This window comes from Stomoxys calcitrans, chromosome 3 (assembly GCF_963082655.1).
Source record: "Stomoxys calcitrans chromosome 3, idStoCalc2.1, whole genome shotgun sequence".
In the NCBI taxonomy this organism is placed as follows: Eukaryota; Metazoa; Arthropoda; class Insecta; order Diptera; family Muscidae; genus Stomoxys; species Stomoxys calcitrans.
The window spans coordinates 187,319,465-187,343,084 of record NC_081554.1 but is presented as its reverse complement, the minus strand read 5'-3'; the positions used below and the strand labels follow the sequence as shown (position 1 = coordinate 187,343,084).

Below are 23,620 nucleotides of genomic sequence, written 5' to 3'. Positions count from 1 at the left end.
CTTTTTTGTGAAAAATCTACAAGTTGAAAAAAAAAAAATCTTCAAAATTTTCTAGAAAAACGTCATAAAATCGTTACACACAAAATTCGACTTTTTCATTTAGTTTTCGCCATTTCTAATATGTAGAAGGACTGTGAAGGGTCAAATAATAAGGGCTGCCGTTTGATTTACTATTACTTTCAATAAAGCCCTACATATTCCAATATTAAATAAAGAAATTTCGAATTAATTTTCTTTAAACATAAAATATCAATGAAATCTTCTATATAGGCAAAGTTTTAATGACATTTTCTCCATAGACAAAATTTAGCTAAATTTTCCTTAAACATAAAATTTTAATAAATTCTTTACTAATCTGTCTATCTGATGATAAAATTTCCATGAAATCTTGACTAAAGACAAATTTCCATGTATGGGGCATCAACACGCCACTTGGTGGTGCTTAACCCACACACAGCCCCCAAAGGCCTTCCTTCCAACATGGTTGCCTTTGGTGTCATCAAACTGTCCGTCGTCATCATGTGGTAATCTCCGCTCTCTATAATTTTTGTGTTAGGTGGCATCATTTATTCATTCACAATAAAGAAGAAGAGCGAGCGAGAATGACTTGTTGTTGTTGTTGGCGCATTGCAATTTCTACTTGATATTTGATTTACAGTCCGACCACATCCATGATAGTCACCAGTTATACCACAAACAAAACAACAATAAAACAAAACGTTAAAACGTTCAATCTCCATTAACAAAGAAAGAAGTGCGATAAGACCTGAGTGGGGAGTAGGAGGAGGAGTATTAGCAGCAAGTACATATAAATTAAATCACTCATTTAATACCGAACATTCGGGTAAGTTATTAATACACGTATCAACACCACCACCCATCCCACACAGTGCGAATAATTATGAAAGACACCACGGAGATTTTGAAGAAGCTACGACATCTTATGCAGACACATTGTCAGCAGTCGGTGTTGGCGGCCTATATTGTTCCATCGGACGATGAACACCAGAGCGAATATATATCGAAACATGACGAGCGTAGGGCATACGTCACAGGGTTCGATGGAAGTGCCGGCACAGCGCTTATAACTGAGGATAAGGCTTTGCTGTGGACAGATGGTCGCTACTATCAGCAGGCACTGCAGCAGTTGGACTCGAACTGGGAATTGATGAAGGATGGTCTGCCAACCACCCCCAGCTTGGCCAAATGGTTGGCTACTAATCTACCCAAAGGCAGCAAGGTGGGCGTTGACCCCAAATTGTTTTCGTATCGCCTCTGGAAACCCATTGAGAAGGAATTGGTGGGAGCCGATTGCAGTCTTGTGCCAGTCGAGGATAACTTAGTGGATATTGTTTGGGGCGAAGAACAGCCCAAACAGACCTCAAATCAAATGATTACTTTGGACAATACATTTGCTGGCAGCACAGTTTCCGACAAGTGGGCAAATGTCAAGCAGCAGATGACCGAAAAGAAGGTTCAAGCCTTGGTGGTTAGTGCTTTAGATGAGATTGCTTGGTTCCTGAATTTGAGAGGCTCCGACATTGATTATAACCCGGTATTTTTCTCATATTTGATTATCACTCACAAGGAATTGATGTTCTTTCTCGATGCCAGCAAACTACCTAAAGACTTCAATCAACACCAAACCAGCAATGGGGTGTTGATAAGCCTGCACAAGTACACATCGGTGGGCGAAGAACTAAGTCGCTTAGCTGAAAATAGCGATGAGGGTAAAATTTGGATTTCTCCTGCCTCCAGTTACTATCTTAATGCCCTAATTCCCAAGAAAAAGCGCCATCAGGAAATCACTCCCATTGCTGTAGCCAAAGCCATCAAGAATAACATTGAGATTGAGGGATTTGTCAATTGCCACATACGCGATGGTGTGGCTTTGTGCCAGTATTTTGCTTGGCTGGAACAAATGGTTGCCAACAAACAGCATGTTGATGAAATATCGGGTGCTGATAAGTTGGAGGAGTTCCGTTCGAAAAAAGAGCATTTCATGGGATTAAGTTTCCCTACCATCAGCTCGTCGGGTCCAAATGCCTCAGTTATACATTATCATCCCGCCGAGGCGACCAATCGCCCTATAAATGATAAAGAAATTTATCTTTGTGACTCGGGGGCTCAATATAAGGATGGTACAACCGATGTAACACGCACCCTGCACTTTGGAGAACCCACCGATTTCCAAATGGAAACATATACTCGCGTTCTAAAAGGACAATTGGGCTTGGGAGCCACAATTTTCCCCAACAAGGTGAAGGGGCAAGTGCTCGATACCCTGGCCAGAAAAGCTTTGTGGGATGTTGGTTTAGATTATGGTCATGGCACTGGCCATGGCGTGGGACATTTCCTAAATGTTCATGAAGGTCCTATGGGTGGGTATTATTCACAACTAGTCTTTCTATTTTTCTGTATATTTAATTTTTTGTTTGTTTTAGGAGTGGGCACACGCCTAATGCCCGATGATCCTGGCCTACAAGAGAACATGTTCATATCCAATGAACCTGGCTTTTATCACGATGGCGAATTTGGCATAAGAATTGAAGATATTGTACAAATAGTTCCAGCCACCAATGCCAAGCATGATTTCAACGGCCGTGGTGCTCTCACCTTCCGCACTGTCACATTATGCCCCAAGCAAACGAAACTGATCAAAAAGGAATTGCTTTTGGCCGAAGAGATAAAACTATTGAACGACTATCATCGTCTGGTGTGGGAGACATTGGCGCCACTGCTAAGGGCAGAAGGTGATACACGTACTCTGTTGTGGCTTGAAAGGGAAACACAAGCTATTTAAGATACTTTCAGATGTTTCATTGATGACAGATGGATGATATTGCATTGTTTTGTTTTTGTATAAAAAAAAATGTTTTGATAGAAACACAAATATAAAGTCGAGATACATATAAATAAATAACCGCTTTAACTAATAAGTGTGTCAAGCGATAAGAAACGAAGAAGCATCTGCTGCATTTGGGATACTTGTTTCTCAAATAAACATTTGTTCAATCCCATGGCAGCCGGTTGTACGCACCGGATTGAGCCGATGGAATCCTCATCGGCAAGGGCTGCCGCCTCAGTGTACGTGTACATAAGCATTTGATACACACTATGTTTCTTTTAAATACGGAGAGTCAAGCTAATTGGACCATGAGACATTTCTGTTATGGTCAGGGACGGCTTCAACGCTAAAATGCCATACGGCATAAGTTTGTTGATACATGTTTTTGATCTCTATGGCATGAATCTCTTAAAACTCGTCCTTTGATTCATCGCCTTAGTAAGCATATAAGAAAAGCAAATTCCCTTTTCAGTATTGCCTATTATACCAAATTAAAACCCACATTATCTATTGTTACTTCAATCTAATCTTGTGTAGGTTTCGTATCGTGTCCCACTATTAGCACTTAAATTATCAATAGTTTGTTGATTTATTGTACCCATTTAGATGCAAGAGACACTTATCGAAGATAAGAATGGCAAAACCCTGCATGACAATGTATTGGGATATAACAGCCAACTTTTGGCCCACATAGTGTTTTCAAACAAAAAAAAAAGAGATCATTTACAATCTTCTTGATGATATTTTATGCAAAATGTGGTTTAGTAACCACTTCACATTGACGTTTTCCTAGAGAGTTTGCTTAGAAAATTTAAAATTTCAAAGGGTTTTCCTTCAATTTTTCTAAGAAATTTAATTTTGATAGAAAATTTGGATGGATTGCGACAAAAGCTATTTTTGGTGGTAAATTAAGTAGGATCGGTTGAACATATAAACAGGTGAAATTTGTCGTATGGCCTCTGATTACAAGCGGCACAAACATTCAAACAGAAAACTTCCGTACTGGAGTTGATCTGAAACTACTCGTATTTGTTATGGGAGGTTAACTTTTGCTGATGCTACAGCAACGGCATTCATTTAACTGCTGTTTACGAAATCTGCTGCCGTATAAGAAAGATTGTGATCTTCTATTGTGGCTTCTGGTTATCAATAGGATTTTGAGGTCTTGCGAGGTGGATAGGTGAAGGCGAATGGTAAACGTCATTGTCGTAACCACATTTGCATGTGGAGGTGGCAATCTTCGCCAAGCTCTTATATGCGAGCAAGCTTGTTCTGGTTATACGACCGATCGCCGCGGGGACATAAGGACCATTGGTTATTTAAAGGCGCCAATATCTCGCCTTGTAGCGAGCATTATAGGCACTCAGTATTTATGCAAGAGCCGGTGCCATCCGGCCCATCACTGAGACTCTCCACTGGATACCACTGATTTCGGCGACTGCAGTAGCAGCTACTCCGTATGGAGTATTCTACCATCCGCAACCTGTGGACCTGCTCGGTAGCTCCCAGCTTCTCGTGATAATAAAGAACACCACACAGATTGGAACTCAAAGTTCCAGCCTATGTGATGCTCATAGTTATCCCGTACCGATGAAGTCGTTGTTGTAGCTATATTTTCATGTTGAGGTGGCGATCCTCGTCAAGCTCCTGCGTGAGCAAGCTCTCACCGGTCCAAAGGACCGATCGCCGCGGGAACAAGGTGGCCATTGGTTTTTGGAAGGCGCCAGACACTCGCCTTGTCATATCGAGCATCATAGGCACTCAGCCGGTGCCGCCCGGCCTCTTACTGAGACTCTCAGCTCGATACCACTGATTGTCCACGACTGCTGTTGCAGCTACACCTTATGGATCATTCCACTATCCGCAACTTGTGGACCGGTTAGCTCGCAGCTAAGTTTCTCGTGACAGCAATGACCACCACACAGATCGGAGGAGGTCTGGAGGTAAATATCTATTTGTTCACATAGCCCATCGACCTTGGCCAGGACTTTGACTTCGCGTATCTAAGAAGTAACGATGAACTCAGCGGTTGCTTCTCAAGTGCCTTTGTGACCGTCGATAGGAAAGAGATTGACCTTCATGACTCCCCCTGATGCGCATATTAACCCGGCTTAAGAACGTTATCCTCACGATCTATTTTTTATATAGCGGGTATACCAGGGTGGAGATAGATAGTATCCGTCAGATATGTTATACCCATTTCACTTACATTCCTGAAGCATTTTCATCGATTTTCTGCAGGACTGAGCCAGTATCAGTTTTCCAGAGAAGGCTAGCGCGATGTGACTTGTGTTTCGCACCGGGTTATTTAGAGATTTCACTGTTGACAGTTTATTGGCAACTGAGCCACTTGTGATCCTGCGTCCACGGTAAACAATGATGGTTGTTCACCGAATCGAAGATCTCTAACTCCCGGGATACTTAATAAGTTGACGGTTGAACAACAAGGGGTATTAAGTACTGAACTGCTGGACAAGTAGTAAACTTCCGGTTAAGTAATGAACTGCTGGGCAACTAGTGAACTGTTTGGCTAGTAGTGCACTGTTAGGCTAGTAGTGTACTGTTGGGCTAGTAGTATACTGCTGGGCATGTAGTGCACTGCTGGGCATGTTGTTCACTGCTGGGCATGTAGTTCACTGCTGGGCATGTAGTTCACTGCTGGGCATGTAGTGCACTGCTGGGCATGTAGTGCACTGCTGGGCATGTAGTGCACTGCTGGGCATGTAGTGCACTGCATGTAGTGAACTGTTGGGCTAGTAGTGTACTGCTGGGCATGTAGTGCACTGCTGGGCATGTAGTGCCTGCTGGGCATGTAGTGCATTTGCTGGGCATGAAGTGAATTAATGGACAAGCAGTGAACTGCTAAGCAACTAGTGAACTGCTAGGCAATTGGTGAACTGTTGGGCAAGTAACGAACTTCTGGCCAAGTATTGAACTACTAGGCTATTAATAAACTGCTAGGCAAGTGGTGAACTGCTGGGTAAGTAGTGAACTGCCAGATCCCATCGCTCTTTTAGCAAAATACCCATTTGAACGATACCACACACACATTTTTAAATGTTATTTAAAATTTTATTTTATTTTGCATATATAATTTTACTGTGAATATATTTAAGTTCTTTTCTGTGTAAGCTTAAACAAAAAATATTGTTGAGTTTATAAAAAGAAAGCATATTTACAAAAACTAAAGATAGAGATAAGAAATTAAAATAGGTTTCTTCTTTTGTTTTGCTGGATTGTGAAATACATATTTTTAAAACAATAACACGCCCAAAGACAGGCGTGCGTACATATTAAATGGTAAAAGAATTTTGAGTCATTTGTCCATTGGGGGAGAGGATCACCGAAGAAAGTGTTCGCAATTCGATATAAAGATGTGGACGAAATTAAAGTATACACAGTACATTTTTGTTTTGTTTGTAAGATTAAACAATAAAATTAAATAAAAGGTTTTTAAATAAAATTTAAAAAGGGTAAAAAATAAAAAAAAAATAGAACAATGTATCAGAGAACATTTAGGACAAATTATAATGGAATACACAAAGGTAAGTTGGGGGTGAGTGTGGGTTGGAGAGATGCTTACAATGTAACGTTTGAATGTTGTGTGGTGAAAGTTGGAAAAATATTTCCCATCATCTACATACATACTTATTATTAATAAGATAAAGAAGGAGCAGTGAAACACAAACTCTCTGTCTAAGCCTCAAAATCCGAGTCATCATCATCATCGCTATCACTGTTTACTACACGTTTCTTCTTCTTACTTGTCTGAAAAAAGAAACATTTTTGTTTAAGAAGGTCTATAATTGAGATGTTCAAATGGTATATATTTACCTTCTTTTCACTGTCGCTGTCTGGGCTGGACATTGCCTTCTTACGTGGCCGTTTGACAGCAGGTTTCTTCTTTTTGACAGGTGAGTCCTCTTCAGGTTGGAAATTGTCAAAGTCACTGTTTTCTGCGTCCGATAGTTTCACAACAGCTTGTGTGGGGGTTTTAAGTGCATCATTTTCCTTAAAAACTACTTCGCCATCACTGGTTTGCTCTTCCTCGGAATCGAGCAGACCGGAGAAGTTGATTTTGTTTGCTGCAGCCCTGCGACCGGGCCGATCTGCACGAGGAGCCACATGCTCTACATGTATATCCAAATCGCTGCCGGAATTATCAGGAGCATCATCTTCATCAGAGCTATTGACCTTCTTCTTACGCTAAAAATTTGTTTTTTGTCAATAAAATAATTAAATATAAAGTAGTAGCAAGACTTACGCCTTTGGGTTTGAAACCAAGCTGAGTCTGCTTGAGACCATCACCGCCATCTTCTTTCTTCTTGCGCACTCTCTTTGGTGCTGCGACTACCGGTTCTTTTTTAGCCTTAGGAGCTTTGGCTTCTACCAAATCATCGAACTCGTCACCCCCGCCGCCTTCTGTCTTTATGCCACCTTTATTACCAGCAACCTTTTTCTCTACTTTCTCCTTCTTTACCTTGTTGACACTGGCTGCTGCTGCTGCTTTCTTAATAATTTCCTCCGTGAGTTTGAACTCAACCTTGACGCCGCGAGGATCAGGGAAAACATCCGCTCCACCTTCTTTATTGGATCCACGCTTCTTCGTCGCTGCAGCGGCGGCAGCCTTATTCTTGGCCAAGGCTTTAGCTTGTTTCTTATTAATGCCCAGCTCATCAAGGCGCTCCTTCTCTTCAACCTCATCCATTTTCTTTTCCAACTCGTCGAGATCGTCCAACCACATCATTTGTATTGTTTTCTCTTTGAGAGCGGCCAATTCAGCCAATTTCTGATCGCGTTGTTTCAACAACTCGTTTTTACGTTCTTCGGTCAACATCCACATGGACATACCTAACAAATAGTCATACTTCTTGACATCGGTAAGTTTTTGGAATGCCTTCTCAGCGTCTACGGGCTTTTTCTCCTTCTTAACAACTGATGTTGAACCTTCCTCTTCACCCGCTTCCTCTTCCTCCTCGGGCTCCTCCTCCTCCTGCACGTTAATGCGGCGCTGCCATTCTTTAACGGGATCGGGGCGATAGCCGCGCTTTATCAACTCATCAATCATAGCCTTGCGCTTTTTATTTTCAACCACCAAAGTGCGTTCACATTTCTCCAAAATGAAGCGTGCCTGATCAGTAAGGCGGTCGGCCTGGGCCGTTAACATACCCACCAAATAATCTTTACGTTTCTGATAATATTCCAAACGTAGAGGATAGTATGCTTTCAAAATATCCAAAGATGTTGGAAAGCGTCTCAAGCAATTTAATTCATCAAAACAATGCATTTGATTTGTGGACATTGAGGAGGTTAATTTGAATACGCGATGGAAACCGCCAGGTTCTTCGTTCAGACGATCGAATTCGCCTGGGGCCAGAGTTATGACAAATCGCACGGTTGTATCAGTATGGTATTCACGGTAATCGGAAATAATGGCCTTAACTTTTTCCGAGCCATTGGACAAAGGCTCCAAGACATTTTCCTTATACGTTTGCGTCCAGGTGCCAACGGGCAATTCAGATATTTCAATTTTATCTCCTTGAATAATTTGAATGTTACCAGAACTAATATAACGGCCGTCGGAAATGTACTCAATGTCACCGCGGAAATTTTTATACCTGTTTTAGAAAGGGCAAAGAAAAGGTTATACCAAAATCCCAAGGAATATCTTCTCTCGAATCTCCGAACTTACCATGGATGCATTGGAGTAGGTTCTTCATTGGCCAACAGTCGTCGTATATTCTTCATTATGTCTCTGGGGTTGTGGTTAAAAATTTTGGTCGACCAACCTGTCCCGATACCATCGGCTCCATTTACCAAGACCATAGGAATAATTGGCATATACCAAACTGGTTCAATTTTTTGACCATCATCGACTTCGTACTGCAACAAGGGATCGTCAGAGGGATGAAAAATCATACGGGCCAAAGGAGACATAATTGTAAAGATGTAACGAGCACTAGCGCAATCCTTGCCACCAGTCAACCTAGTACCGAACTGACCTCTGGGCTCCAGCAGGTTGATATTGTTCGAGCCCACATAGTTTTGGGCCAAATTAACAATTGTCATTTGCAGTGAAACTTCACCGTGATGGTAGGCGGACATTTCAGATACGGAACCAGAGAGTTGGGCTACCTTCACCTCACGCTTGTCATTACGCTTGAAGCAGGTAAACATCACCTTACGTTGGCCAGGCTTAAAGCCATCTACCAAACAAGGAATGGAACGAACATTGTCGGCATTTGAGAAAAGAATCAATTCCAAGTTGACGAAATCGGTATATGTTACCGCCTTTGTGCCCTTGGCGTACAAATAACGTTCAGGCAGGCCAAGAGTTTTACGTCTCTTGACTTCGTCCATATGAGCTGTCAGCCACTCTTTACGTGATTCTATGTGTTTCTTGGAGAAAGCCATTACAATACTGTCATCATCTTTGCTGCCATCGTACTTGAAAAGAATACGGTGGCGTTCCATATCCTGGAAATACTCTTTAGCCTCCTTTGATGTGGAGGTACCCAAACCTGAGAAGAGAAAAATTACAATGATATCTGATAAAAGGTGTCACAAAAAATAATTACCTTTGTAGTATTTGATATTGTAGGTGTTATGGTTGGGTGTATCTAGCTTCCATTCTTCAAACTCTGGCAGAGAGTAGAAGGATAGCTCCTCATTTTTCTTCGTTGCCTTAACAATGGGTGTAATGAATTCCTCCAAGAAGGGCAAACGTAGCAGCTCGGGCCAATTGGTGTGTATGAAGTTGATCAGCAAACCCTTGATGTGAGAACCATCCTGATCCTGATCTGTCATGATCATTACTTTGCCATAGCGTAGGGTTTTAATGTCATCCATTGTAAGGTATTTCTTTTTATATTGCAGACCAATAATTTTGCACAGATTGTTGATTTCAGCATTTTCGGCCAACTGTTTGAATGTGGCTTCGCGAACATTTAGGAGTTTACCACGTAGTGGAAAAACTCCATAGAAATTACGTCCTATAACACCAAGACCGGAGACGGCCAAAGACTTGGCTGAGTCTCCCTCAGTGAGAATCAAAGTGCACATATAGGAGTTTTTAGTGCCGGCCTCGTTAGCATCTTCCAACTTGGGTATGCCCTTGATCTTAGATGACTTTTTACCTCCAGTCTTGGCAATGTCGTTTTGTGCCTTGAATTTAGCCCAGGACAATACTGATTCCACAATACCCGATTTCGAAATCATGCCAATAAACTTCTCAGTTATGACGCATTTGGAGCCGAAGCTTTTGGCTTGTAACGTCATATTCTCTTTGGTTTGCGAATCAAATGTTGGATTCTCAATCAAACAATTGACAAAAATCCACATGTGATTACGCACTTGGAAGGGTTTGATGCTGATGCCTCCTTTGTTTTTCTTCTTCAACACTTCCAACAGTTGCTTGATAATATTGTCCACCACATGATCCACATGACGACCACCCTTTGTGGTTGCTATGGAATTGACAAAGGAGACTTGTTGGAAACCTCTGTCGGAGGGACAGCAAGCTATTTCCCAACGCTCGCCGCATTGCTCATAGACAATTTTAATGGGCTGACCGGCATCGTCATCGCTTTTGATATATAAATCGATATAATCTTTGAAATTTTTAACTGCCAACTTTTTGCCATTGAGGTACACCGCAATGCCCTTAGTCGAAGCCGCCACATCGAAAGCCCTTCTAGACATCAAGGCCACAATGTCTTCATCCAGACGGTCCATTTTAAATTTCGTCAAATCAGGAGAGAATGTTATTTTCGTATAGTCAGTGCCAGAGAAATCTTTTATTTTTGGATCTGTAGTTTTGGTCATGTTGGCTGCCCAGGTTTGTTTGAACGAACGCTTGTATTCTTTGGAAGATGTCTCTACGGTAAACATTGTAGAGAAAATGTTACACAATTTGGCACCGTAACCATTACGGCCACCGGTTACTTTCTTTTCGTCATCATTGTAATTGGATGAGGTCAAGAGATGACCGAAAATCATAGTGGGCACATACATTTTCTCATCTTTGTGCATGGTAACCGGAATACCCTGACCATTGTTCCACACAGCAATGGTATTCTTCTCAGGATCAATATCGATTTTTATGGCGCTCATAGATTTATCTCTTTGTTTGTTATCGGCAGCATTGACCAAGATTTCGTCAAAAATCTTATAAAGACCAGGTACAAAAGAAATCTCTCTTTGAACCATACGATTAGTTTCTTCATTATAGACCCACATTAGTTCCTTTGTATGTTCCACAGATCCAATATAGGTATCTGGTCTCAAAAGAATATGTTCCAGTTGTGATTTCTTCTGGTACAATTTTTCAATGGACACGCCACCGCTGCCAGAAGTTCCGCTTCCATTCTCCATCCTGATGCTAATTTTTGAATGCTCCGAGAATGAAAGAAATTTCACTGCAGATATTCGATTTTTTAGCAGAACAGAACTGTGCTTTTTCAAAAGCGTGTAGATAGAAATGTTTTGCTACTTCCTTATTACAACTTGTCCTTGGGGCTATGTTAAAAACGGAAAGGCTGTAAAAGAAATTTTTTGATTACAAATTAGCAATGTTACAATGTTTCTGTTCAATTACCTAACTTCCTCTCATGGAGGTCCTTTCTCAAGCAACTGCAAACGCACTCTAAAGTAACAAAACACCCTCTGCAATAAAATAAAGCAGATGTTCGTTATTTCTGTTTCTGTGCAATGATCCTTAAGGATACACAAGCCCGGCCTGCAGACAAGATCTATAGGGCAATTGATATTTTTGATCAAACACCCCTTCGTTCTGTACAGTCCTCAAAAGACACCATACAACATGCACACACACACACAAAAGAAATAAGAACGAAAGAGAGGAGAGACAACAAAATTCCCCTACACTAAAGTGAGCGGGAAAACTGTATACAAATTACATGGCTATGAACGTGTGTATGTGTCTGTGCGCGAGTGGCAAACAAATGCACAAACGCGAAAATGCCTCAAATATGTGAAAAATTAAGCTAAACAAAGCAACAGCAACACACGCTTGTCTAGTCTAGTTGTTGTTGTTATGTACATTCATTATGTGCATAAATAAATGAGAAAAGGAATTAGCGAATCTTTTTTTGTTAAAGAAACGAGAACGAAACTGTAATATGCAAAAAAAAACAAGGTTTGTAACTAGCAAGATGATTCCATAAAAAATTTAACTTTAGCAATCGCCATTTTCATAGCGGCACCTCAACAAACCCCAATTAACCTGAATGACGCCAACAACTGTGTATAATAGCCCAGTAACTATCTGAATTTGTTAAATATTCTTTTCATTTATTATTCTTTTGAATTTTTCCCCTTTGGGTACATACCTTCTTCAACGGCAAGCAAGCAAATCAACTGTACACTACCAAACTATCGGTGTTCTCGCCACTCGGCCAGCCAGTCAATATTTTGCACACAAATCTTAATTAGATATGCGATGCCGCCGGCAATCAATAATTAATCGTTTTATCTTCCTTTCTTTTTCTTTTGTTCTTCCGGCGACAAACCAAAGCGACTCCTATGAGTCGCACAAAAACAAACGTTTAACTTACTTTTTATTCAACTTTTTAATGGGAAAAATGCTTAGAAAATTGCGAGTTGATATTTTTTTGTTTTTGCCGCACTTTCGACTGGACGCAGCGTCGTCTGAACGTCTTCGTATCTTGGTTATTCGTTCGTTAAATTGAATAAGTTGACAGTCGATAAGTTGCCATTTGTCGATATGTTTTATGGAGAGTTTACATGGCACGTTATGATGTGTAGTCATTGTAATGGGGAGTGTATACGGCACATCAAACTACAATGTGTTACAGGATGCACATATAAGGTGAGGTCATGCGAGTAGCCAGGATTCACTAAAAGAAGGTTCGGTCACTTACGAAAACATAAGGTGAATATTCCCCTAGATATATTCATTTACAGGTAGTGACAGTTGCCTAAAAACAGCAACTCTGGTTTTGTGTGATTAATAGTTCGCGCAATTTTTCGTTGTTTGTGTTTGCTATGGTTCTTAACTTAATACACACACACACACACAAATAAAACTCGCTAACGGAGTGCACATCGCGAGAAAAAATTGTATTCAGCCATTTACGGTACACTACCTGGTAATTATGTCGTGGTAGGTCCCATCATCATTTAGAATGTCAAATCTGCCGATGAAAATTGTCATCAAATAGGAGAAAATGTAAACAAAGAACGAATGTTAAAGGAGAACAAGTTGACATCCTCAATGCCAAGTACTGCCAAAAATTAAAAAAATTATATGCCGTCTGATCGCTTGGGTTAACCTTATTCAGTGAATCCTGCGAACAGTTGAGTACATTTTTATATTTTTGTTTTGATTTTGCAGTAAATCTTAACGGTAAAGGCTTGGTAAGACAGCTGTGATTTTTTCTTAAATCTTTAAAAGATGTTCTATTTGAAGAAAATACAAATATAAAACACTTTTGAAGAAGTTGCAAAATCATGGCGAAACAATTAAAGGTGATCTCATTTGTACAACAACCACAAATCATATAGGGCAATCCGTCATCTTGCCATCAAACTGATCATCGTTTTACAAACACACGCAAACAAATTTGTGTGTGTGTGTGTGTGTATACGTGTGCGTGCTTGAGCGGAGAATAGGCGAGAAAGAAGATAACAACAAAGAGAATGCAAACAAAAATCTGACATCTTAATACCGTCAAACCTGGCCGGCTTTTAACAGTTGTTCGCGTGAGACCACATTATTAAATCCGCCTTGGTTTATTTCTAAAACCACTTTTTTGTTGTTGTGCTTATTGTGTTGTGCTGATTGGTTTTTCCCAACGTCATTTATGATTCTGCATATAACCCCGTTTACACTGCTCTTTAAATCCGGATTTAATGGCTCGAACATATGTTTTCCCTTATAAAACCAGCTGTCGAGAGTCTTAAATCCGGATTTAATGAGCAGTGTAAACGGGAGAATATTCTGTAACTCTTAATAGGCAGTTACTTGTCTGTCTGTTTCCGATAGAGAGGCAGATCTAGAGTCCGGGAGTAGGCTTAGAATTGACTCCAATGATCCAACAGGTGCTGTGGTGGTATCAGGCCGTAGGATATTGTCTGGTATTCAAATCTCGATTGTCGGAGCGGCTGTGCCAGGCTCCACTAGCCGACCGATGACTGATCAGCAGGGGGTTTTTGACGATGACACCCTTACAGTCTCGAGTCGAGTTCGAGTCTTAAGGACAAGGTCGAACCTTTTTAATCTTCACATGCCTGTAATTTGCCTAGGCCACCGGCTCTTTAAGAGGTTGGAATGATAGAAGACGCATTGTTTTCAGATTTATTGAGAGGCTTGGTGCGAGTGATCCTAAAACTCTTACTGATAAGGAGAAGTGTTGCCTTAATTTGGCTCGGAGAATCGCTAAACAGGCTACCCCAAAACTACACGCCTAAATTACGAAACGGCACCGCAGTCAGTCAAAAGGCTGCGATCACCAGAAAGGCATCCTATGCCCAAAAGAACTAAGGGGACAATAATAAATATGGTCCAAGAACCTTTGCTAATGTCGCTAACGACAGCTTGGGGATGGAAGTTGTCAACATGGGAGAAGAACCGGTATGCATACCCAGGAACAATTGATGGGCTGTAATCTGTATACTCCGATGTTCTTGCCTGGGCCTTTTTCAGTTTGTGACGATACAGGTTGGAACAGGGGCCTATGCAAATTAATTGCTTTCGTGGATCAACGCTCAGTTGAGATGTATGTATACAAAATATTGGCGAGATCTGGCCAGGCGCAACACTGGATTAAATGAAGAAGTAAAATATCCCTTCTCGACCAATGGCAAACGCTTGGATACCAAAGATTCCCTCAAATCCTTAATCCAAACTTGGCAGTCTAAGGGATTGTAATCCCAATATTTCAACCACTGACTGGAAGATCGGTAGATTGGATTAAGCTTACGGCGATAGGAAAGATGTAGTACTCCTATTAATCTCCGGCTGTCTCGCACATTTCAACAAGTCTGAAGGAGTTCCATATTATGGATTTAACAAGTTGTAGCTGAAGGTCTATAGAAACGGTGGGGTTGGGGAATCAGGACGCGATGAGAACAGTATAGAAACGCGTTGAAACCGGACGCGACAAGCACTGTGTGTGTGGGTCATCCGGTTGGATGGGGCTCAAGGTGTGCGCCAGCAGGGAAAGACGTAACTCAAAAGGTACTTCGACAGCAGCAGCTAATGAAGCGTCTAAGCCTCCACACTGCAAGTATCCAGTGTCCCGAGAAAGAATTTTTACAATGCCCTTTCAACTGCTCCTGGATGCGCAAGGAAACTCATCATAACAAGATCGAAAGAATCTTAGGAGAATGAGCTTCTGGAGGACATTATAAGGCCGCTTCGGTGGCACTAAATGTCCTTCGGATAGCAGGAGGATATAACGTGGTTCTTATTCAGGAACCATGGGTGTGTGGAGGTATTGAAAAAAAATTAATTATATCGGCTATCATCTCCTCTGTTGGACAAATGCTGCATGTTATCATTCCTTTCTTTAATAAATCTTTTGTTAAATTATATTTTCCATCCATGTGTTTGGTTCGAAAAGAAAATTTGTCGTCATTAACCAGACACAAACAGCTTTGATTGTCATTGTAAATTAATGTTGGTTCACTGGCAGGATGATGTTTTCCTTCCAACAATTGCCTTAACCACTTTGCTTGTTTAGCCGCTTCTGATAAAGGAATGTACTCAGCCCTGCATGTTGAAGGTGCAAAAAGTGTTTGTTTCTGACAAGACCATCCAATTGTAGCTCCATTATAAAAAAAATTCTACCACTATTGGATTTTCTCTCAGTTTTTTTCCGCCCAATTTGCATCGGCATATCCAACGAGACTATTCATTTTTGTCATTGCTTAATTTTAGCTTTATATTCGAAGTAGAAGTAAGATACTTCAAAACTCTTTTAAACTGAGACCAATCTTCCATTGTTGGTTTAGAAACTTGTATTTGTCGATATATATTGGGTTGCCCAAAAAGTAATTGCGGATTTTTCATATAGTCGGCGTTGACAAATTTTTTCACAGCTTGTGACTCTGTAAAAATCCGCAATTACTTTTTGGGCAACCCAATATAAAAAGTGTCCAATGAGTTTCCGATACTTTGTATTTGACTCAAGAAATGTTGATTTTTCTGCTTTACCGTAACTAACATCCATTGGCGTTCTTACAGGCTTTGAATTCTGCATACCATATTCGTGTACAATTCTTTCTATGTACGATGACTGACAGCTAAAAATGTCCTTTAGCATCTTTAGAAATTTGAATTCCCAGATAATGTTTAATTTCACTCAAGTGATTGTAAATTCTTTGATAAAGCATTTTCAATATAAGTTATTTGTTCTGATGTGGGGCACGCTACAATGATATCGTCGACATAAACAAGTATATAGATCAACGTTCCACATATATTTCCTCAGTAAAAAAATACATCATTTATGCATTGTTTGAATCCCAATTTTTCAAGAGCTTCATGAAAATCCTTATTCTAAAACCTAGCAGCCTGTTTCAGTCCATAAATACTTTTCTTCAGCAGACAACCCTGCTTATTGTCCACTTGAAACCCTGCAGGTTGTTTCATATAAATGCTTAGAGAGCTTTCCATTTTAAAATGCAGTCTTGACATCGAAATGATTTACAATCATGTTTTTCTTACCAGCAATTGACAGCAGGATTCGAAACGAGGTATGTGTCGCAACAGGTGCACAAACTTCGTCATAATCGACACCGAATTTCTGTGAATAGCCTTGATAGATTCAACTTGACCATTAATATCGCGTTTCACTTTAAATACCCATTTACTTCCAATTGCTGTTCTTCCTTCTGGAAGTGAAACGAGGTTCCAGGTCTGATTGGATTGAAAGGATTCTAGTTCGTCTTACATAGCTCACTCCACTGTACACTTTCTGAACTGCTAACTGCTTTTTCATATGATGTTGGCTCCTAAATCTCATTTTCTTTAGAAAATCTAATTAACTTTACAATATATGACAATTTTAAGTTATTTGGCCAATTTCCATTAACATTTTTTTTGTAAGTGATCACGAATTATGCCACTTTTGCTCTATGAGGTTTAATTTTTATAAGTGATCACGAATTGATCACTATGAGATCTGTCAATACTGTGGTATCACAATGGATTAAAAAATCTCTCAGTGAATCTGTAAAGGACTGCCATTCTTACCTAACCTAACCTTTTTTTTTAAGTGATGACGAATAAACCTTACTTTTCTCAAGGCGGATTCATAAAGCTGGTCTCACGCGAACAGCTGTTACAGGCGCCCAGGTTTGACGGTATTAAGATGACAGATTTTTGTTTGCATTCTCTTTGGTGTTATTTTCTTTCTCGCATATTCTCTGCTTATGTACGCACACGTTTATACACACGCACACAAATTTCTTTGGGTGTGTTGGCAAAGCGTCTATCGCTTGATGGCAAGATGGCGCATTGCACCATATAATTTGTGGTTGTTGTACAAATAAGAGCACCTTTAGTTTTTTCGCTATGACTTTTAGTCTACGAGGCGTAGTTAAAAAGATTTGGGAATTTTAAGTTTTGCAAGTAAAAAATCTATTTCTTGATCGATTTTTATCAAAATTTTGAATTTTTTGAAGTGATCACGAAATAACTTTACTTTTATTCTACTAGGCTTAGTTTGGGAGATATAACCCAATTTACACTGCTCAGTTAATCGGGATTTAAGGCTCTCGTCAGCTGATTTTATAAAGGGAAAACATATGATGGAGGCATTAAATCCGGATTTAAAGGGCAGTGTAAACGGGTTTTAAGGCCGTTTTAAGTTTTTCAAGTAAAAAATTAATTTGTTACGAGATATGGTCCTTTTTAAGTTTTCAAAGTGTTTTTTTAAGTTATCAAAGTGATTTTTTGGCTGATTTTCATCAACAGTAGCACAGAGGACTGTATGCTATGGCGCTGGGTTCGAACCCTGGTGAGACCATCAGAACAAATTTTTAGCGGTGGTTATCTCCTAATACTGGCGACATTTGTGGGGTACTTTGCTATGCAAATATTTCTCCCCAAATGGTTGTCACACTGCAGCACGCCGTTCGAACTCGGCTCTAAAAACGAGGGCAACTATCATTGAGGTTAAACTTGAATCGGATAGCACTGTGTGATGTGTGAGAAGTTTGCCACGTTCCTAAATGGAATGTTTATGCGAAAAATTGCTTATTTTGGAAAGCATGGAAATTACATTTTTTGGCCGATTTTCATCAAAATCTACCGATATCTGACTTGCACTGCATAGTATTAGACAAAAACACAGCTATTATACGCCACTAAAAATGATCGATTGTCGCCCGATTATATGACTATTATTATGCGGGTCATGAGGAGGATCGTCACCTCCATATAAAAATATGGTTACAACAATAATTGTGTTTGGTTCTCAATAAACACAACTTATTTAAAATTTTAATTTAACGATTTTTTTCCAGGAAATAGCAAAGGGCTCCAAAAACATTAAAAAGAGTGTATGCTACTTTCATTGATATAGTACAAACTGCACTGTATATTTTACTTTAATTAAAGGTTTCACATACAAATTTGTTTTCCACATACATTTAGCACAACTTCAATGGGCCTTGTACAAATACATCGCCCCAGTAGCCGAGTTGGTAGCGTTCTCGGATTACCAGCGCTGGGACGTGGGTTCGATTCCCCCCGAGGCCTAGTTAGGCTCAACTGTGGTATCACAATGGACTAAAATAGTGAGTCTGTTTAGCAAATAGACGGTCAATCTTCTCAAACTCCTACATATGTACATACATCAGTTAAGCCTTTATGAAAACATACAGGAACATTTAAGTTTGAACAATATTAGTTATAGAAGAAATGCTAAGAAAATATTTTAGAAATTACCAATGAAAAGTCCATAAATACATATCGCAAAACTCTATGTTGTATATTATCATTTAGATTTCGGCGAAGAAACTGTTCCCCAACTCACAATCCTCATCGCTTTCTAGATCTTCAGTAAATTCATTGAAAAATTTGCCATTTGAATTGGAATTCCACGTCGTGGCATCTTCAACATTATTAAATTTTGTGACACTAGGCTCAAAATGGTCATAATTACAAATTGTATTAGGCGGCGAGGGAGTTCCCATATAGACATTGGGTTTAATATTATAGTTTTCTTCAAAGAAGTCGAATATCTGCTCCTTTGAAGTAAAAGAATTAAATTCCAATCTTAATTTGCGTTTTAACGTTGGCCCAAACATAAACGTTAGATGATGATGAAAACAAAGAAAGTGTATATTATCGCCAGCCTGTAGGAAATTGGAAAATTTGTATACTTATTAATATGGGTCAACTGTATAAAATTGATTTTACTGACCTCTGCTGCAATATCCAACCAATCCTGTACACATTGCATTGGCGTGCTGGTGGCTTCTTGGTATTGTGGATTAAACAAGGCAGGATTTGATAGCAAACCTCTTGCTACCATGATTCCATCGGCTCTAGTCTGTTCGTGCAGCTCACACGCTTGCTTCCAGGTGCGTACACTACCATTAGCTATAAGAGGAATACTCAATGCAGCTTTAACGTCCCTTATGGCTGGGATATTTAGAGGTTCTGACGTCTTTTGCCACATGGTCCGGCCATGTAGACTTAAAAAATCGGCACCACACATTTGTAATTGGCGGGCAAAATCCACAGTCGTTTTGCTCGACTCGTGTTGTAGCAGACGAATTTTCAAGGAAATACTAAATTTCTCATTCACCGTTCTCCTGACGGTGCGTACAATATCTTTTACCAATTCCGGCTGCTTAAGAAGACCACAACCATATCCTTTTGCTATTGCCCATGATTGAGGGCATCCACAATTGAGATCAATACCATCTACATATGGGTAGATTAGTTTGGCGGAATTTACAAATTCCTGAGCATCCTTAGCGGCAAACTGTGCGATTACCGGGTCATCGTCTGGAGCTGTCGTGAATTCATTTTGACGGGCTTTTTCGCTTCTTATGAAAGAATCCGATATAATCATTGGTGTGAAACGGAGTTGTACCTGCAAAAGCATGGGCATATATATAGATAACCACTGCACATGATGCTGGAATAAAAACATACCCCATGCTTTTTTAGTAGGCGCCGAAATTCTAATTTGCTATACCTAACCATGGGTGCCGCCACCCGAAGAAAGCCATCAGTAGCTCGGCCTTCTTTAAAGATCTCTTGAATGTCGTGATGGCGACGATTTATGGATTCCATTTATTTATTTTTTTTATTTTTAAGTAAATAAAAATAGTAAGTCAAACTGGGATCTAATTCGCATTTAAAAAACAGCTGACTCTGCATGCTTGGAGGGTTTACACAGACGGACATATAAACGTAAATCCATGACATAATTACCAGGTAATGTACCGTAAACAGCTGAATACAATTTGTTATCGCGAAGTGAATACAATTTGTTATCGCGAGTTTAGGTGGTGTGTGTGTGTGTATTATAGTTAAGAACCATTCACACACAAACAACGAAAAATGGCGCGAACTAGTAATATACTCAAAATCAGAGTTGCCATAATCAATAATTTTGACAGATAGTGTACTCAATATTTTATTGTTGGGCAACCGCCACTACCTGTAATTGAATATATCTTGGGTAAAACGAATCAGAAAGCGATTATGAGTCTTTCAGCGTACTTATCTCTCTTCCTTCTGGGAGTTACCAAGGCGGATTTAATAAGGTGGTCTCGCACAAACAACTGTTAACAGCCGGCCAGGTTTGGTGGTGTTGTCTGATTTTTGTTTGCATTCTCTTCGTTGTTATCTTCTTTCTCGCATATTCTCTGCTCATTTACGCACACGTATACACACACGCACACAATTTATTTATGTGTGTTGGAAAAACGTCGATCAGCTTGATGGCAAGATGGCGGATTGCTCCATATGATTTGTGGTTATTGTGCAAATGAGACCACCTTTAATTGTTTCGCCATGACATAAAGTCAACAATATAATTTTTGTTGTTATTGTAAAAGTGTCAACCTTATTTGAATTTTTTTTTTAATTGACATTTATATTTAAGTCCTATCCAGTGCAAGTCAGAAGTCCTGGATAGAATAGCAATGCAATGTTTGTCGTGTTTTATTATAGTCCTATCAGGTGCAAGTCACATGTTCTTGGTAGAATTTCAGTGCAAAGTTGTGCTAGATAGTTATTGATACATAAAAATAACCGATTAATCCCTACTGCAAAAACAGCAAACGATTAATCATGATTTGCATTATACAGTACTAAAATTATACAGCAAATTTAATGCATTTAGCAGTTAGTGAAAAGGAACCATTCTCCCCCAACGTCCAAGGCTATCGTCTATTTTTGCCAGACGACGAAGTAGAAGAAGAAATGGGTGCTGTGCTATCCATCAAAGTGAGGAGGTGTGAAAATAAGAAGAAGCACTTTATAAAGAAAAACAACGACGGATACAACATCCAATCATATTCGTAGGAAATGTCCAATGGTTGGTGACTAATTTAATTTGTGTCTCACGTAATTCCCACGCAAAAGATAAACTTACAGCGAAATTATGATGTGTGCTATATACAATAGTAATAATTTTATTGATTAACAATCAAGAGGAGTAGTGAAAGAATAACAACTCTAATTAAACCACATATCTTAGAGAGAAGAGTTGGTGGTGTTAAGAAAATGCATTTTTCCATTCCGGATACACAGGAATTATATTCCGACACCACAGGCTCCTCCTACACGGGATACAATGTTTATGTGAATGGAAGTTTTCACGCCTGCTTGCGTTACAAGCAACTGCATGCCTTGAATGAGCAGTTGCGTAGGCATTGCCTTCCTATGGGTCAAGTTTTACCCGAATTTCCTCCCAAAAAGTTTTTGCCTCTAACAAACACACAAATTGAAAGTCGACGACAGGCTTTGGAACACTATTTGCAGGTGCTGGGCCAAGATCCAAGAGTATCCAAGCTGCCAACATTTCAACAGTTCTTCTTAAACTCACAGCTGGAGACGGCATTGGCTGAAGGTGTATTCGAAGAGTACTTCGGGTATGGCGCAGAGGAAAATGGTTCGTCAAGAGTGGAGGAATTCATGCGACTCGTTTGTTTGGAGGTGATATTGCCCAATGGTTACCAACTAAAAATCGATTGCTATGTCTCCGATAATGCCACCGCTATGTTACGAAAGGCCTTAACGTGTATACAATTGCCCGCAGATATGATGCCATACCTTTGTTTGTTTCTGGTGCGTAAAGAATCGAAAGATTCATTGGTTTTGCTGAGGAAATTAATGGATTTTGAATCGCCGTTTGTATCAAGATTGTACAATCAGCCATGTCAAATACAAATAAGGAAAAGTTATTGGAATCCAGCCTATGATATGGTGCTTATGAAAAATTCCATTGCCTGTAATCTGTTATTTATGCAGACTCTTTCGGAAATCGAACGGGACTGGATCATAGCCTCTCCAGAGGTATTGAAGAAATTAAAATCCCTCCAGGAGTATGGAATGCATAAGGAATACGTTGATATGGCCCGACAATTGCCCCTATATGGTTGTTTACAGTTTCTATCCTCCATTGTGGATTACCCAGAACCGGAAACAACAGCCCTTATAGCGATTGGTAATAAGGAGTTAAGTATGCGTACCATGCAACAGGATAAAATTCTAGAAACCAAATTTCGTGTTACACGTATGCGAGTGTGGCGCGTTACTGCCTTACATAACACGCAACATTCGGAGGGGAAAGATAAAACCTCAAATCTGCAGCTATCCTTTGAATATCTAATGTCAAAACAAAATCTTAGATGGATAACTATCAATAGTCCGCAGGCCATGCTAATGTCTGTTTGTTTACAGGAGATGGTAAATGAATTGCTCAGCTCTAAGGACAGTGAACAATTGACAAATACAAATTTAGGCAGCTCCATAAATGCCACTTGCTCATCGTCCTCATCAACGTCGTCCTTCAACTATCCCACACCCACAACGTCATTGTCATCGTCTTCAACGCCCACCTCAAATTATGTGCAATCCTATAATGATGAGTCGTCAACGTCATGTGATAATTCGCCTTCAGATGCACCAGTTAGATTTTTGGCCCAGCGCATTTTGAATAAACAAAATCCCCGTATATCCAAACAACATTCCTATGGTGCGGTATTCTTTAGAAATGCATTAGCCCAAGAGGACGCAGTGCAAAATGAAGCATTCGAGGGAATTGGCGATGACGACTTGTAAAAGCATCACCACTCAACCGTTTTGTAAGTGAAAAAGAAAAACAAAAAACATTTTTACAGGTATTTATGCGATTTTCTTTAATGGTTTGAAACCAAATCAATTGGTAGGATCAAGGATTTTTTTGGTTAAAGTTTATTCATATTGATGGAGAACGTCTTACCACTTGTGTTTCCGCAAGCCTTTATAGGAACGAATCAAACATGTGGTCTAAAGCCAAAGTTCGCAAATTGTTAGCAACGGTGCTTGTTTGTTTTCTGCACAAAGACGTATTTGGAAAACTTAAGGCGTCTTTTGAAGAATACACCTATTTGCTTCTTATCGGTCTTTTACACTTATGGTAAATTACTTTTGTTTTTATTGTTACTGGTTGGTTGGTTTCAATATCTTTCCTACATTTACCAAAACTGGTTCAATGTCCATATAATTTGTCATCGAAAGGGGTCAGTTGACACATCACAGATAACATTAACCAATGT

The 23,620-nt window shown here is 39.8% G+C and overlaps 4 protein-coding genes across 7 annotated transcripts; 2 read left to right on the top strand and 2 right to left on the bottom strand.

Annotated features, from left to right (window-relative positions):
• The first annotated feature begins 575 nt into the window (after positions 1 to 575).
• Positions 576 to 2,939, top strand: LOC106088218 (xaa-Pro aminopeptidase ApepP). Of its 2 annotated transcripts, XM_013253631.2 has the most exons (3): positions 576 to 802; positions 891 to 2,381; positions 2,445 to 2,939. In XM_013253631.2, coding segments are annotated over exons 1-3 (1,851 nt in total). In that variant the 5' UTR covers positions 576 to 801; the 3' UTR covers positions 2,804 to 2,939. The 2 variants fall into 2 exon arrangements, with proteins under 2 accessions (XP_013109085.1, XP_013109086.1); XM_013253632.2 differs by having other exon boundaries at positions 576 to 2,381.
• A 2,959-nt stretch (positions 2,940 to 5,898) lies between these two features.
• LOC106088215 (DNA topoisomerase 2) lies at positions 5,899 to 12,537 on the bottom strand. Of its 3 annotated transcripts, none has more exons than XM_013253626.2 (7): positions 12,199 to 12,537; positions 11,445 to 11,512; positions 9,427 to 11,385; positions 8,541 to 9,369; positions 7,113 to 8,466; positions 6,683 to 7,054; positions 5,899 to 6,616 (listed from the first exon to the last, which is right to left on the bottom strand). In XM_013253626.2, the coding sequence occupies exons 3-7, from the start codon at positions 11,219 to 11,221 to the stop codon at positions 6,545 to 6,547; spliced, it is 4,422 nt and encodes a 1,473-aa protein (XP_013109080.1). In that variant the 5' UTR covers positions 11,222 to 11,385; positions 11,445 to 11,512; positions 12,199 to 12,537; the 3' UTR covers positions 5,899 to 6,544. The 3 variants fall into 3 exon arrangements, with proteins under 3 accessions (XP_013109080.1, XP_013109082.1, XP_013109081.1); XM_013253628.2 differs by having other exon boundaries at positions 12,424 to 12,531; XM_013253627.2 differs by lacking the exon at positions 11,445 to 11,512.
• A 5,866-nt stretch (positions 12,538 to 18,403) lies between these two features.
• Positions 18,404 to 20,239, bottom strand: LOC106088212 (tRNA-dihydrouridine(20a/20b) synthase [NAD(P)+]-like). Its single transcript, XM_013253622.2, has 4 exons — positions 20,004 to 20,239; positions 19,264 to 19,941; positions 18,786 to 19,195; positions 18,404 to 18,703 (listed from the first exon to the last, which is right to left on the bottom strand). Exons 1-3 carry the CDS (start codon positions 20,142 to 20,144, stop codon positions 18,839 to 18,841), a joined length of 1,176 nt encoding a protein of 391 aa, XP_013109076.2. The 5' UTR covers positions 20,145 to 20,239; the 3' UTR covers positions 18,404 to 18,703; positions 18,786 to 18,838.
• Positions 20,240 to 21,321: 1,082 nt separating this feature from the next.
• Positions 21,322 to 23,236, top strand: LOC106088217 (sorting nexin-17). The gene has a single exon (XM_013253629.2). The coding sequence runs from the start codon at positions 21,585 to 21,587 to the stop codon at positions 23,142 to 23,144; it is 1,560 nt and encodes a 519-aa protein (XP_013109083.2). The 5' UTR covers positions 21,322 to 21,584; the 3' UTR covers positions 23,145 to 23,236.
• The last annotated feature ends 384 nt before the right edge of the window (positions 23,237 to 23,620 follow it).